The sequence below is a fragment of the Ictidomys tridecemlineatus genome, chromosome 11, assembly GCF_052094955.1.
Source record: "Ictidomys tridecemlineatus isolate mIctTri1 chromosome 11, mIctTri1.hap1, whole genome shotgun sequence".
NCBI lineage: Eukaryota > Metazoa > Chordata > Mammalia > Rodentia > Sciuridae > Ictidomys > Ictidomys tridecemlineatus.
The window spans coordinates 111,139,927-111,156,355 of record NC_135487.1 but is presented as its reverse complement, the minus strand read 5'-3'; the positions used below and the strand labels follow the sequence as shown (position 1 = coordinate 111,156,355).

Genomic DNA, 16,429 nt, shown 5'->3' with positions numbered 1-16,429 from the left:
AGCCTCTGGACCACAATGATTTTCTTGTGGATTAGCCTGTTTTATGATAACTTAGCTCATATAATTATGCTCAGATGTCTTTCATAAGACAGAACTTTAATCTCAGGCCTCAAGTCTGACCACCTGGTCTCTCTCTCTATTCTGCCCTCCCAAGCCTCAGTCCCGATACAGCACTCTGTTCCAGCACCTGGTTTCCACTCAGATTAGAGTCCTGCATTAGTATGCTATATTTTGAGCGGAAAGACTAAAGATAGAAAAGTAGGAAACAATCACTGGTTAAAATAGGCATTTCGTGCATTTCCACTGAGAATGGGAAAAGTTGAGCTAGTGGATTTTAATGAGGATCACTAGAGGTCTTATTAAAAAGTGAATTTTACGGTAAGAAATGGAAAAATGGATATTGCAAATCTTATTATAATTGAATAAATAAGATTGAGGCTTTTACAGAAAAATAAAGAGTTTAGTGTTCTTTTGTGTCATCCTCTTCATCCTCTCTTTTGCAGAGTGTGTGCCTTTGGGTGTGTGTAGACGGTGGAATCACTGGGTATGGACTTTGATTGAAAATAAAGATGTGGGTCTATAGAATTCAGTCCATCTCGGGCATTTGAAGGCACCCTGTGTGGCTCGCATTTGGCCCAGGCAAACCCAACTAAAAATACTCAATGGTATTCATGTTTTATTTTTCAGGAGGCAGCACAGGTACTTCCCCAACCACCTCCAGCACTGGGACACCATCCCCATCGGCTTCTTCTCATCTTTTATCTCCATCGTGTTCTCCTCCAACTTTTCATTTGGCCCCCAACACTTTCAACGTGGGCTGTCGGGAGAGCCAGCTGTGTAATCTAAACCTCTCTGATTATCCACCTTGTGCCCGAAGCAACATGGCTGCCTTGCAGAGCTACCCGGGGCTGAGTGACAGTGGCTACAACAGGCTCCAGAGTGGAACTGCTTCAGCCGCTCAGCCCTCTGAAACCTTCATGCCTCAGAGGACTCCATCCCTCATCTCAGGAATACCAACTCCTCCCTCGTTGCCCAGCAACAGCAAGATGGAAGCCTACGGTGGTCAGCTGGGGTCCTTCCCCACTTCCCAGTTTCAGTATGTGATGCAGGCAGGCAATGCAGCCTCCAGCTCCTCATCACCACACATGTTTGGGGGTAGCCACATGCAGCAGAGCTCCTACAATGCCTTTTCTCTCCACAACCCCTACAACCTGTATGGATACAATTTCCCCACCTCCCCTAGGCTAGCTGCAAGCCCAGAAAAACTGAGCGCCTCTCAAAGCACTTTACTCTGCTCTTCTCCCTCCAATGGGGCTTTTGGAGAGAGGCAGTACCTGCCTACAGGGATGGAGCACAGCATGCACATGATTAGCCCTTCACCTAATAATCAGCAGGCAGCCAACACTTGTGATGGCCGGCAGTACGGGGCAGTCCCAGGTTCCTCCTCCCAGATGTCTGTACACATGGTTTAGAGGTCAGTCCAAACACCATGGAGCCTACGGGAGTCAAGCCCCCAGAGTCTCCGTGGGCAGATCCTCCTCTTTGGGAGCCCAGTGCCTTTGGAAAACAGGAACTGTGTATTTTTTTTTTTTTTCCTGGAGGGGGAAAACACATACCCAAGAACAACAAGAGACACTTTTGAGCCACTGAAGAATACTTGCAGTGAATCATCCACAGCTCAGTGGCCATTCTCCTGCCTTCCCAAACCTTAGTTTTATAAAGCATCGTCTATGCCAGAGTGGCTTTTGAAGAGACTGAATAATCGTTTTATAATAATGTTAAGAGAGATGCTAGCATGTAGCAGCCATGAAAAGTTACACACACACACACACACACACACACAGACCTACCTATACATACTTACATGCATACATACATGCACATATACCAACTTACACATACACAAATCACCCTGCACACTGACTCTGAACTGGGTGAACTCTGTGGATGGAGGCCCAGAGTGGGTGCTTTCACCAAGAATTTGTCTATGTACAACACTAGATGGACTGGGCCAGAAGTAGCCATCAGCCTTTCTTGCCTGCAGCTTAATCTGCTTCTGGAAAGAACGGTGTATCCTGGAATCCCTCTCTGCCTATGAGGGTGGTGGAAAGACATCTGAACTAGGACTGGACTTGGCTTCCTTAAATTGCTTTTAAACTTGGGCTGTCTCCACGGAGTGTGCCGTCCTTGATATTCCCAGTGGTGCGGAAAAAAGGGAGTGAGAGCTTCTGAGAGAGAGAGAGAGAGAGAGAGAGAGAGAGAGAGAGAGAGAGAGAAGGAGAAAATGGAGAGCAAGATAGAGAGAAGGTGTGAGCAATGAGAAGAGTTTCACCAAGGAAATGCGCTAGAGTTTGTTTCCCCGCTGCAGGATATAGAAGGCATCATGGTGTTACTGAGGAATAAATCTCTCTGGGACACTGTGCATGGTCAGGGCACCAGTGAGAGGGGCCCAGGCAAGGAGGAATGTATCTCCATCCCACGTTCTGACCACTGTGATCCAGAAGAGAGAAGCAGCACATGGGAGTCGCTGATCCCACAGCATGCAGCCTGGCAGAGGGGGGAAAGAGAAGAAACGTGAAGAAGGAAGAATTTTATAATTCCCCGGGGTGATATCAAGAGTAGAGGCAGCAAATAGAGGCCTGGCCTCCACATGCCTCCACAGCCTGAGCTGGACCGCCAGACCACTGGCCCCCAAAGCAGAGAAACTCTGTCACGTTCCAGGGAATTACAGATGGGTCTCCTACATGTTTCCACCTGCCTGTAGATCTCCATTTTTTGTCAAATAGTTCATTGCATTTTGAAGTTTGGGGTTTTTTCTTTCATCTTTCCTTTTCCCTTCAGATCCTTTAATGATAAGAAAACAAAGTGAAGCTTGGTACAAGCTAAAATTTTTAAATGGTGTGGAAATGCAAATAATGCCAAGTAAAATAATACAGATAATATTAAGGTTTTTTGGTTTTGAGGTGTTGTAGATAAATGTATTTATATGCCTAGTGGGGAATCCAATATTGAATATTAAAAAAGGGGGCAATAAAAGGGTGTGTAAAATATGTATGAAGAAAAGGTGTATAAAAATTTGCCCTTATGCACGGAACTGTTTCTAAGTGCCAAGCACAGAATGCCGCTAAATAAAATCTTTGCAATTTTTTTTTGAGTGTTTGTTTTTACAGAAAAATGAAATAACAGGCTTGCGTATTTGTGTTCTGCTTTACGATGAGCATGGCACATTCATATATACTACCCTCTATGATCTTCATACAGACTCCAGAAAGTAAATATCATTATCCTCATTTTACGATCAGTAACTGAACTGCGGAGAGATTGAGCAAATTATCCAGGACCATACAATCCATCAGAGAGGGAACTAAGACGTAAAGCCAGGTCTTCTGACTTTAATGGGATTTTTTTTTCTTTCATTTCAGCTGCAGAAAATCATGTGAGTATAATAATAATCCTTATTGTTGCTCTGTGCCAGACACTATACAGTGGGTTTTACATAATCATCTCGTCCTCCAACAATTCCGTGAGATGGGTATTATTAAATCATCATTTTGTAAATCTGGAAGCAAGCTTTTAAACACTGGCTGATGGCCTCAGATAACAAGTGATGGAGCTGGAAGTCTGACCTTTAGGTCTGTGCAGTTAGCACCATGTCATTTAGCCAGGGCTCCAACAGTCCTGGAAGGGATGTGGATGATCAGGAAAGGAGACATGACCTAAGGGGTTGAGGCAAGAATCCCTCTGAGATTGGAGTTTGCTTGATATGTTTAATTGTAAATTGAACAAATCACTATGGCATGGGAGAAGTGGTTTTGAGCTTTCATGCACCAACTGATAATTTATTAAAAAAAACAACTAATAAAGTGTTTGAGCTATGCCATTGACAAGTACTTTCACATATTTCCTTTAAGGCTCACAATAACCATGAAGGGTAAACAGGGCAGCAGGAAGCATTGTTTGTATGTGGGGAAGTAGGACTATAAAGAGTGTGACCTGACCATACTTAGGTGTTTGGGGAGCAACAGAATGAGGACATGAAATCTTCTGCTCTTACCCTACCCCAGACTATTTGCTGGTGAACAGCTATATTGGTTTCACACTGATTCATTTTATCAGAACTTAATTTGAGGGGCTCAGGTTCCCAACTATAACACTCTTTCATTAGAAATGGAGCTGAATTGGAGAAGCAAAAACCTTACTTAATCATTGTTTTGATTTTTGCAAATAACTTCAACAAAGCCAGTTAATACTATCAACCCTTAGGTCATTGCCAACACTGTCGAGACAATGACCAACTGGTTACCTGCATGTATTTCAGGCTGTCTGGGTATGACCGGTTTCAAAACTTAAAAAGACACCCTTATTAGGAAGCCATGTATTATTCTTTGGCATAAAGGTAGACCAAAACCAACTATTTCTTTTTGATTTATTGGCATACTTAACATTGCCATTTGGCTGAATGCCCTTTGAGATTTTAGATAATAGTCATGACATGGCAAGCAAGTCACTTGGCATAGAAATCTCCAAATTGTCATTTAATAATAAAAACAATCATTTAAGCAATCCTGTAGAATATTAAACACAGAATACTTCTGTAATTAGTATTTATTAGAATAAGCCCAGTCAATTACATCTGAGTTACAGTATATGCTTCCATCTGTACCTGAGGAAGTAATTTTTTCAACAAACTGAATAAAGAATTGTCAAGAATATGTTCTTCCAATTCCTTTTAGGGCAATAGTGAAAATTCTTGGTAATAGGCACAGCAATTACAGTCAAAGGGCTATTTATTAAAAGGATTGTGCCACTAAAGGTTGAGATGTACCATCCTTGCTTGTGTTTCCTTGGGAAAGTCTTTCTCATCCATGTGTGCATCCCCAGTGCTCGGGACAGTTCATGGCCTCTTTACGGAGCCTCAGTACAAATCTACTCTTATTGTTCAATTTGTTGATCAAATCCATTTTTCTAGGTCAGCGCAAAATGATTGCTTGACTGAATTATTATTCTCTCCAAATTAAAGGGATCTAAACTAAGATTTATTGTTCTTCATAAGGTATTCTATTATAAATTAATGTACATTTAACTTAGGAGCTAAAAGGTATCATACATAGTGAAGGATAAAAATAAAAACATACATGCCACGATTTCTTCCCTGAAAAGGCTCACTTTTCAGGCAGTCGGGTTCCTCTCTGGCAAACGTTATGAAAGCCTCTGGTTATTCAGGGAAGATACTCAGGGTAAGAAGGTGAGGCTGAAGTTATTTTTTTTCTTATGGAGGTAGAATTTGAATTGAGCTTTAAAAGATGTTCAGAGTTTTTTGTAGATGCAAGGAATTGGTAGGTTTCATAATGAAATACTTTAAAAGGCAGTTAAATAACTTTTGAGGGAAAAAGATAGCATTTTGATAAAAATGAGCAATTTAATCAAGTTGGACACATTCAGAAACTTCTAGCAGACTACAGATTACCATCTTCCTCTATGAAATATTTTCTCATTAGTGGAAGTGTTGAGGGCTGAAATTCAAGAGAAAGACTACTTGGTCAATGCCAAATGTTTGATTCATTGCTTAGTACTTTGACAATCTCAGAGAAACTCTGCTGTACTGATTGCATTCAATAAGTTATGGGAGAATTGTCTTCTCAAGGAAACCCAGGAACAAAGATACGTTTTATAAAAGCATTTTTTTTTCTTGCTTATGGTCATCAATAAATAAAGAAAGATTTTATCTCAACATCCATGACCAACTTCATTCCTTAATATGGTTCAATTAAATAAATATTTACTTGATGTCTGCTTTGCATCAAGTGCTTCTCTAGGCACTGAGAAGACGTCAGTGATCAGACACGCTCATGCCTTCAAGGGGCTCATGTCCTGGTGGGAGGCTGATATCAAATACACTGGCGAGTAATTAAATAACGTAATTTCAGATTGCAATAATTATTTTGAGGAAATTAAAATAATAGAATAATAGAGAGTGACTGGGGAATGGGGATGACGGTCCACGTAGGTAGGATTTACTAGAGGGCTGCTCTACTTGGTGACATTTGTGCTAGGACACACGTTACCTTAGAATTTGCTCACTTGAAGACATGCTGAGGGGGCCATATCCTCACTGGAAGAGAGGCTCTGCTCATTTTGCCTCAGCGGAGGCCAAGCATTTTCGTCCTTACAATGGCTTTATAGCACCAATACTTATTTACCACAGGCTTCCGTGTTTGGGCCATTTAGAGACTCCTAATTTCTGAATCTATCTTCTGTATGGACCCAATAAAGTCACATTTTCATGACTTTCTTAACAGGGATTGAGAGGCATTCCTTTTATTTGCAGCAAAAGACTAAAACTAATGATCAAATAGCAACAATCAGATTAATAATGAAAACTAATAAATAAAAAAATAAATATGGTTTGGTATCCTACAACTTTCTCAAAACTCTTCTATGTAATATTGGGATATATGGAATGGAATTTCTATCTTGAAAGAGATTTCAACCTGCTGGAGGAGTAGAGATAGGTTCATATGGAACAGTATAAGCAATTATAGTATTAAATCCATGGTAAAGACCATATATGCTGCAGAATTTCAGAAGGAAACTAATTTTTATTGAGTGTTTATTACATATTACACATTGTGCAAGGCAGTATCCCACAATCCTTGCAATCAACCTGTGGGATTTATATCTCAATCCCTATTTTATAGATGGGAAAACTGAAACTCATAGGGGTTCGTAATGTGCACAAAATCACCGAACTTGAAAGTCACACTGTATTTTTTTAAAAAACGAGATTTATAGGAACTAAAATAAAGAGAGATGGGTTCGGGGAAATGGTTAGACGTGAATGGAACTCTGAAGGATTGGTGGAAACTGTAGACGCTGAGGAGAGAGGAGGGTGGTCTGGTGTGAGGGTGGGGGGCAGCGCAGTACAGACCCGTCTCTGTGTGGGTCATTGAGCTGTGGCTGCAGACCGAGGGTGAAAACATTCGCTGTCCTAAGTCATATGTCATGATATTCTCCCTGCTGCTTCTGGCACCACGACTCTGGATTTCCTTTGCCTATGTGAGGTGTCCTGGCCCTGTAACTTGGGAAACTCAGGATTTCCTCTCGTGTCTCAGTGGGAACATCAACCTAGAAAGGACCAGTGGGGGCTGGGAGGTGGTGGAGCATCAAGTGACTTCCCCCCAACACCTCCACCCCACTCCCCAGCCAGGCCCCAGGGATAGCTCAGCTGCCACAGTCCTTGGGTTGGACTCTGCTCAGAACCCCTTGCTTTCTCTAGCCAGGCACGCAGTGCCACGTGGGACGGTGAAAGGGGACCTTGATGCTTAAATCCGAGAAAACATTCATCATGTTTTCCTTCTTAGCTCATTTTACTACCCGTAGCACTCATCTTTTACGGGCCAGCCTAACGGCGTTTCCCACTTCAGATGCTTCCTACTCACACGTTCTGCTTTTATTAGACTTTATTGCAAGCTCTGCAGGGGCACAGAAAACCAAAGGGGTTTTGAGTCATTTTTCGGTATTTTTTTCACCCAGTGAAGCCAAAGTGGACAAAGGGGGCTGCCAAAGGATTGCCACAATCAACCTCCAGCAGTCAGGGAAAGTGTTCTGACTCCATGACAAAGGCCCTTGGAGTCCTCCTGGTCTCGTTGTACTCATAACCTTCCCCAACACGCAGGCAGGCAGAGCCCCTCCTAAACTGTCTCCAGGGGACTTAATAGATAAACCCAAATCTTAGCATATTCATGTTCATTTTTCCTTCATCTCATAATCGTTGGGGTTACTGGCTCTTCTCCACAGTGATTCAGGAAGCCAGGCTCTTTCCATTTTATGGTTTCACCGTCTTCAACACACAGCTTAGCACCTCTCCATTCAGGTAGCAGACGGGGAAAGAATGAAACGTTGAACTGGATACGTATTTATAAGCCAAGACTGGAATTGGTTATATGATTTCTCCCCTACTCTAATGGTCAGGACTCGAATGACCACACCAAAGTGCAAGGAAAGTGAGAAATAGAATCTAGCTGAGGGTCTGGGCAAAAGGGAAACATATTATTTTTAGACAATAGGGAGTCTCTGCCAGCCTAGGAGCCATCTAGCCTGAGTCAATCTAATCCTTTTTTTCCTATAAACCCAGCAGGCAAAGGTAAGTCTTAATTCTAGACCCAGCTTCTCAGCTGCTTTGTAAAATAAAATCTGGAGCCACCAAGTTCACCACGCTGGAGTTTAGTTCATCTGTAAATATATCTTTCGGTAGGAGTTCCTTCCCATTCTCTTAAAACAAGCCCTTGAGGATTCATGAATTGAAGAATGAGCTTTCCTTAAGTCATAGAAGCTACAAAATAAGAAATACTTATCCTGTGCTTAGTATATGCCAGTGAAATGCTTTACATAGATGGTCTTCTTTAATTCCCAGCAATTGCTTTACAAAATTGATATAATTAGTTTTATGATACTTCATTATATGAGAAAGAAAAAATGCAGGGAGGCTAAGAATCTATCCATATGTCATACTCAGACAGTCTGATTTAGAGCTTGCACTGTTAATTAATATAAGATATTTATTTACTAAAGAAAAATGCTGAGAATGCTATAGATAAGTCATGTTCTCTGCCTTAAAAAGTACATAGTAAACAAAAATTTTAAAAAGCATATAATAGAATAGAATCACCTCTCATTTGGTTTCATCCGGAAAGAGCCCAAGCACAACACACAACGGAGGCTTTTTCTAGTGTCAGGATCATCCTCTACTCAGCTTGTAGTGTTTGCAGGTCTTCAGAGGATACTTCCTATCCTAAGGCGGAAGCATGAAATGCTGGTCACGTAGTGTCATTGGAAATCCCCAAAGATCCAATCTGTTTGGGATCCATATTCTCTCATGGCTTCTCAACCGGGTTTCTGGAAGAGGAAACTCACCAAATTACTCCCTGTGTGAGAAACCAATATTTCAGATCCCCTCAGCACTTAGTTTTATTGTCAGGGAAAAATTAGCTATACCTTCATCCTGAATAATTCCCAGAAACAGATGGGTTAAACTGGCCCATGTTCCATTTTCCATTTCCATAGCCTACTGGTCTGGGGAGGGTTTCATGCTTCATCAATAGAACCTTTCCCTAAATGCTGGTTTGGTTTCTTTGCAACACGAGCTTACCTATATCTTCTTGTAAACGCTCTCCACAACCCACCCTAACAAGGCCTCATTCTCCTGAAACATGGTCAGGGAAGGACTTCCATCACTGTTCAGAACTGAAGGTCCAGCAAAATAACCAGCGTGGAGGCGGGATGATCCAAAGCTGGAGAAGCTGTTAAGACAGGAGTCTAAGGTGGGAGCATCCTTGAGTGCATGGATTGAGACAGAGTATGATGTGGTTTCATAATGTTCATGAATCTCAGTACAACCTTTGGGAAGGTTAGAGGAAGATGCTCTGGAGGATGTGGAGTATAGAACAAACAAAGGGTCTGTCCAAGTGGCTTGTAAATTTCTTGTCTCCTACAAAGTGGAAACATGGGGGAGTCATCTTCCTCCAACGAGACTTGGTAAAAAAAAGTTAACCTTTGAGAATTAAACTAATCAGTTTCTCTGCAGTGACTACTCTAGCCTGATGTATGTCCTGTCTGTCATCTCAAGCCATACTTAATAATTCATGACAAAGTAATACTGGCAACTGAAAGAGTTTTTGGAACAGAATTAATTCCCAAGCCTGGAAATCATTTTCACCCTAACCTGTTCAATTAAACCTTCAGCAGTGGCTCATCAACTTGTACTCAACACCAATTTTGTACAGAGATAGGACTAAGTTTTGGTAATAATAAATAAGTGAGAACCAGTCCATACCATTTAGGAGATTACAATCTAATGCAGAGACAGATCAGGAAGAGAAAGAACAGTTGGAGTCAGGAAATGCTATAAGAGATGCACCCATGGAATCTATGGGAGCAGCTGGGTCAACCTGGAGTTCAGGTCAGGGTTCCTGGAAATGATGACAGACAGTTGAAGGCAAGATTGCTTAACCAACACATAGAATAAACTGAAGCCAGTGACTATAATTAGGGTGACCTGTAATCATGCTCCAAGGAAATGCAGAAGCCCTCTGCCATCTGGTGCAGTATGGCTGTGGAATTTTGGAAATTTCATATCAGATGAAATAGCTCCACAATATGCGGAAATAAAAACCCTTGACCTCAGATAAGTCTTCTAAGGATCTAAGGACAATCAGATATGTGCAAATTTGGTTTGATAAAAAAGTGCCCTGCAGCTGAAGGGACTACAAGAAGCAGTAACATGGTGACATGCAGGGCCTTCATTATCTGGCCATATTCTTATATCCATAATTGTCCCAGAAAAGATGGCAGGAGTCTGAACAGAACTTCAGTCTCTCTTGTCTATCTGGAGAGCAGTACCATGTATGACCGCGTCATCTCCACCCTGGAACCTGATGACGGGAATGTGTGCAGACACTTAACCCACCTCAGAAAAGCCAAGCACAGAGTGAAAAGGTCACTTGTGGACTGGTGGAAAGGTGTGAGATGCACGGGGACAGCCAAATCACAGAAGAGTTACCTCTGCGGGGGCCAAGTCAAGCAAGATTCAACAGGGGCCGTCTTGCTTGTTCAGGCATTTCATAAACCTACACTGGAGGGTGCTAGCAGGACCCATGGATCCAAAATTATGAGTTATTTAACTTGGCCTCTGGCATGACTAGCTCTTTTGTGACTTGGCTGTTCGTGGGGATGTCACACCTTGATTCTATTGGGCTTTACCAAAGAATATTTTTTTAGGTGCATTTTATACTTTCAATGACATAATCCTTTCTGTTTGGAGAAATAATTAAAGAAGAACCAGTAGTCGGGGATACATTCGTTTCAGCTCATTATCTCCTGGAAAATGCTGCTTTTTGCAAAAAGTTGTACTACAGGAAACATGAATTCCAGTGGGTTCTGCTGTTGCAAACATAAACTATCATTTTTCTCTCACTGCATTAAGCAGCAGGCCCCAATGGGAACTAGGCAACATTAAGAAGCAGTTAGGAAGATGGTAGAGTCACCTAAATAAGCAACTACTTTTGTCTTCAGCTCTCCTAGATACTCACCACAAAAAAATCAAAGGACACATTTTGTAGAATTTTTAAGCCTGAAGTCTTTCATCTGTTGAAGGGAGCATAGATTTCATAGACTGACCAAGCACAAAATGGAGTGGTGCTGTGATTAGAGATCAGGAAGTTGGCTTGAGGTCAAAATCCAGAAATTTGTAACAATGGGAAATGAGCAAAACTCCTCCAGGGTCCGGAAGCAGTGACTCTCCAGGAGTCTGGTCTCCTCTGTTTTATAGGTCAGGAGATGACAGAATGAAATGCTCTCTTATTTGATTTCCATTGACTTCCCCCTGGAAGCAGAAATTTTATTAGCATGCTTTGCCTCTAAAGAAGCTACAGGCTTTGGGTTGAATCCAGTGCTTTTCCTGCTACACCATGGAAGGCAACATGCAGGGAAAGAGGCCTTGAACTATTTTTAAAAGGGTTGGATTTGAGCCTTTGCTTCCATCACTTATTAGCTAAAAGATAGAAATCACAATTAACCTCCCATATTGTTAAAGATTGGGTTAAGGTGAAATCAAAGTCCCAATCCCAGTGAGGGTGATATAATATGAACTTGATAATGATAGTTGTGCTTGTGTTTGTCAAAGTGTCTTCTTGAAGTCAGGGGGAAACAACCTTGTCAGCCAAAGCTGATTCAAAGAAGGCATGATAGAGTAGCATGATGACCTGCTCCATTTAACTGACCTGGAGAATCTGTAAACTAGGGAGAAACTTGATTAGGCCAGATTGCAATTGGTGGGAATGTCTCACTGGCGACTGCGAAAGGTAGGGATGTTAGCATGAGCTTTCACTGGGTCATTCATGGGCAGATAATGGCAAGGGTGGGTTAAAAGAGTTGTAAATTCAAGTCCCAACTCTGCCGCCAACCAGCAGTTATAGCATTTTTGGGCCTTTCTGGGCCTCCATTTCCCATCTTTATTAAAATAGAGACATCTCAGGAGGTGATTTCTAAGGTCTTTGCCATCTCTGATATTCCATGAAAGATAGACAAGTCTTATCATGATTTTTTTGGGTGATTCTTTGGAGTAGATTTGGTTTAAAAAAATAAGTAAAAGGGAAGATAAGTAAAAGTTAACTTGAACACTTAGGTATCTCATCAATTCCCAAGCACTTCCAAATGCTTTTTTGGTTGTTTGTTTTAAATTTTTTATTTGTTCTATTTAGTGGTACATGACAGTAGGAGACATTTAAATTCATCATGCACAAATGGAGTGCAACATTTCTATTCTCTGATTGCACACAGTGTAGAGATGAACCATTCGTGCAATTATACATGTACCTAGGGTAAGGATGTCCATCTCATTCCACCATCTTTCCTATCCTCATAACCCCTCTCCACCCTCCACTTTGCCTAATCCAAAGTTGCTCCATTCTTCCCATGTCCCTTCCATCATAAATCAGCATTCACTAATCAGAGAAAACATTCGGCCTTTAGTTTTGGGGGATTGGCTTACTTTACTTAGCATAATATTCTCCAACTCCATTCATTTACCTGCAAATGCCATAGTTTTATTCTCTTTTAATGCTGAGTAATATTCCATTGTGTATATATACCACGGATTCTTTATCCATTCATCTATTGAAGGGCATCTAGGTTGGTTCCACAGTTTAGCTATTGTGAATTCAGTTGCTGTAAACATTGTTGTGTCCATCCCATTAATTGTTTCTTGATTTTAATTCTTGTGCCAATGGAGTCTTATTAAGGAAGTTGGGGCCTAATCCCACACGATGAAGATTAGGGCCTACTTTTTCTTCTATTAGATGCAGGGTGTCTGGTTTTATTCCTTAGTTCTTGATCCATTTTGATTTGAGTTTTGTGTATGGTGAGATATAGGGGTTTAGTTTCATTTTGTTGCATATGGATTTCCAGTTTTCCCAGCACCATTTGTTGAAGAGGCTATCTTTTCTCCAATGCATGCTTTTGACCCCTTGTCTAATATAAGATAATTGTAATTTTGTGGGTTAGTCTCTGTGTCCTCTATTCTGTACCATTGGGATGGAATCAAACTAAAAAGTTTCTTCTCAGCAAAAGAAACAATCTGTGAGGTGAATAGAGAGCCTACATCTTGGGAACAAATCTTTACCCCTCACACATCAGATAGAGCATTAATCTCTAGGGTATATAAAGAACTCAAAAAGTTAAACTCCAAAAAATAAAACAAAACAAATAACACAATCAATAAATGGGCCAAGGACTTGAACAGACACTTCTCAGAAGAGGATATAAAATAAATCAAATAGATAAAAAAATGTTCATCATCGTTAGCAATCAGAGAAATGCAAACCAAAACTACTCTAAGATTTTATCTCATTCCAGTCAGAATGGCAGTTATTATGAACACAAACAACAACAAGTGTTGATGAGGATGCCAGAAAAAGGTACACTCATACACTGCTGGTGGGACTGCAAACTGGTGCAGCCAATAGAGAAAGCAGTATGGAGATTTCTTGGAAAATTGGGAATGGAACCACCATTTGACCCAGCTCTCTCTCTCTCTCCTTGGCCTATACCCAAAGGACTTAAAAACAGCATACTACAGGGACACAGTCACATTACAATACACAGCCACAATTCACAATTGCTAAACTGTGGAACCAACCTAGATGCCCTTCAGTAGATGAATGGATAAAAAAATGTGGTATATATATATATACACAATGGAATATTACTCAGCAATAAAAGAGAATAAAATTAAGACATTTGCAGGTAAATGGATAGAATTAGAGAAGATAATGCTAAGTGAAGTTAGTCAATCCCCAAAAAACGAGTGCTGAATGTTTTCTCTGATATAAGGAGGCTGATTTATAATGGGGTAGGGGGAGGGAGTATGGGAGGAATAGAAAAACTCTAGATAGGACAGAGAGGTTGCAGGGAAAGGGAGGGGGCATGGGGTTAGAAATAATGGTGGAATGTGATGGATATAATTATCCAAAGTACATGTATGAAGACACGAATTGGTGTGAATAGACTTTTTATACAACCAGAGATATAAAAAATGGTGCTCTATATGTGTAATAAGAATTTTAATGCATTCTGCTGTCATATATGAATGAAACATAATTAAAAAACATTGTTGTGCCTATGTCACTATAATATGCTGGTTTTAAGTCCTTTGGATATAGAGTGAGGAGTGGGATAGCTACGTCAAATGGTGGTTCCATTCCCATTGTTCTGAGGAATCTCCAAACTTCTTCCTAATGTGGTTGCACCAATTTGCAGTCCCACCAGCAATGTATGAGTGTGCCTTTACCCTCATGTCCTCTCCAACACTTATTATTACTCATAATCTTGATAACTGCCATTCTGTCTGATGTGAGATGAAATCTTAGTTTTGATTTGCATTTCTCTAATTACTAAAGATATTGGACAATTTTTCATAATGCTTTTTAATTCATTCTTACGAAAGAAGATCTTTTCTTTTCATAGTCATAAAACTCTGAAAAATATAAAATCCCAAAGGAGGTATTTACTTTGAGCAATTGGTAGTACAGCTCTTGTATTTGCAGTAAGAATGTAGTTCTCTCCTTAGTTGGCATTTGGTCCTTCTGAATTGTCAGTTTCTTCATCTGTAAAATAGGAATAACTATCCTCTTTTACTTGTGGAGAAAGAAGGAGCTGATTACTTGGATTTGAAAAGTGGTTAGAAACTGTACATACTATAGGCTCTCCTAGTGCATTATGATACTTAAGGACAAGAGTTTTTCTTTTATCTTCTTGATAAAAGAATTGGAGTCACAGCAGTTGAAAGTAAAACACCAATATATGTTCAATAAAAATAAAAAACTTTCCCTGACATACTATTATCAATTGTTTGGCATGTATCTTTCCAGGGTTTTTAATCTAAACCCATAGGTTCAATATATATCACACTGAAGCATGTTTACATAGGATTTAGTTTTCTTTCTTTATTTTCTTACTTATTTTTAACCAAAAGTAATAATGTCATCCATATTATTCTAGGGATAGTCTTTCTATAATTGATTTTATTTATTCCACAGCTAGATAGCTATTACTCTATAGTATAGATATAGCATATGCAGCATAATTTTTTCCAGTTCTCTGAAGATAAGCATTTGAGTTTGTATTTACTTATTTTTATTACTAGGTGTTAAACCCATGGGTGCTTACCTTTGAGCTATATCTCTAGTCCTTTCATATATATATATACATATATTTTATATATATATATATATTTTGCTAAGTCACCAAGACTGGTCTCAAACTTGAAATCCTTCTGCCTCAGCCTCCTGAGTTGTTGTGATTATAGGGTTGTGCCAGCCAACTTAGTCTATCGTTATTTGTTTTTAAAATTTACTTCCCAATATAAACAATGATGAAACAAAATTTTAAATAGATATTTGATGACCTGTAGACATTAAATCTTAATCAAGCCTCACCCTAGATCTTTATGGATCAAATCTACTGGAAACTGAGGTTGGATTCCAAAGATAGATTTGTCTCTTAGTGACTTATCGAGATTTCGTCAGTCCTCCCATAATCCTAAAATGAACAAGGCTTACTCAACAGCTGCCACCAACCCCCGTTTCCCCAAATGGATAATCTTGTGAGCTTCAGCCGACTTGACCATGAATACGTTGGATGCTGCGTCCACGATCCTTTCCTTTTCTTCCACAGATGCACAGGACAGGGCTGGGGTTCTCCCTGCCTTTCACCATACATAGACAGTTTTAGCAATGACTTTCCTGACATCTGTTTCATCAGGTTCTTAATCTCAGGACCATTAGTAATTGACACCATAAATAAGATCACCGGCGAGGGGCTGGAATCTTGGGAGGGGCCAGGAATTTGACCTGCAGATTGTGGGGGATCTGATAAGAGCAGTCTTGTGGTGAACTAATATCTGATGCAAAAAAAAAGGTGACTCTAGCACATAGCTGAGTACACACGCAGGTTTCCCATAAATAAGATAAAGGCACTCCATAAATAAGATAAAGTTTCCTGACCTATTGCTAAGATTATTTGTAGCCATGGCTACATCATGCTGTAGTTACAAGTCCATTCTGTCACTAGGACAGTGAGGATTCATACTTTATTCTGCAGGCCAGAGATCGTTGCCTGGTGGAATATTGTAAGTAAACATGTGTATTATTAGATATTTTAAAAATAATGTAAAAAAATTAATATTGGGAGATTATACATAAAAGCCAGGATATCTAGCATCCAAAAGCAAAAGAAGATTTGGTGACTGTGAGGTCACTGTTCCATGTGGAGCCACTTGGGGCTGCCCTCTTCAGAAGGGTCATGAGCTCTCTAGTCTGACAGAGTCTTCGTCTGGTTTGCTACACACCAACATTTGTGTCTGCAACTTCTAGTT

General features: G+C 40.3%; 1 protein-coding gene across 1 annotated transcript in view; it reads left to right on the top strand.

Moving 5' to 3' along the window:
- The window catches only part of Tbx15 (T-box transcription factor 15), a 107,328-nt gene extending 104,181 nt beyond the window's left edge, over positions 1–3,147 (top strand). Inside the window, exon 8 of the mRNA XM_005334930.4 lies at positions 688–3,147. Within this exon, the coding sequence (XP_005334987.1) occupies positions 688–1,472 (785 nt within the window). The 3' untranslated portion in view covers positions 1,473–3,147. The remainder of the gene's footprint in view (positions 1–687) is intronic.
- Positions 3,148–16,429: the final 13,282 nt, after the last annotated feature.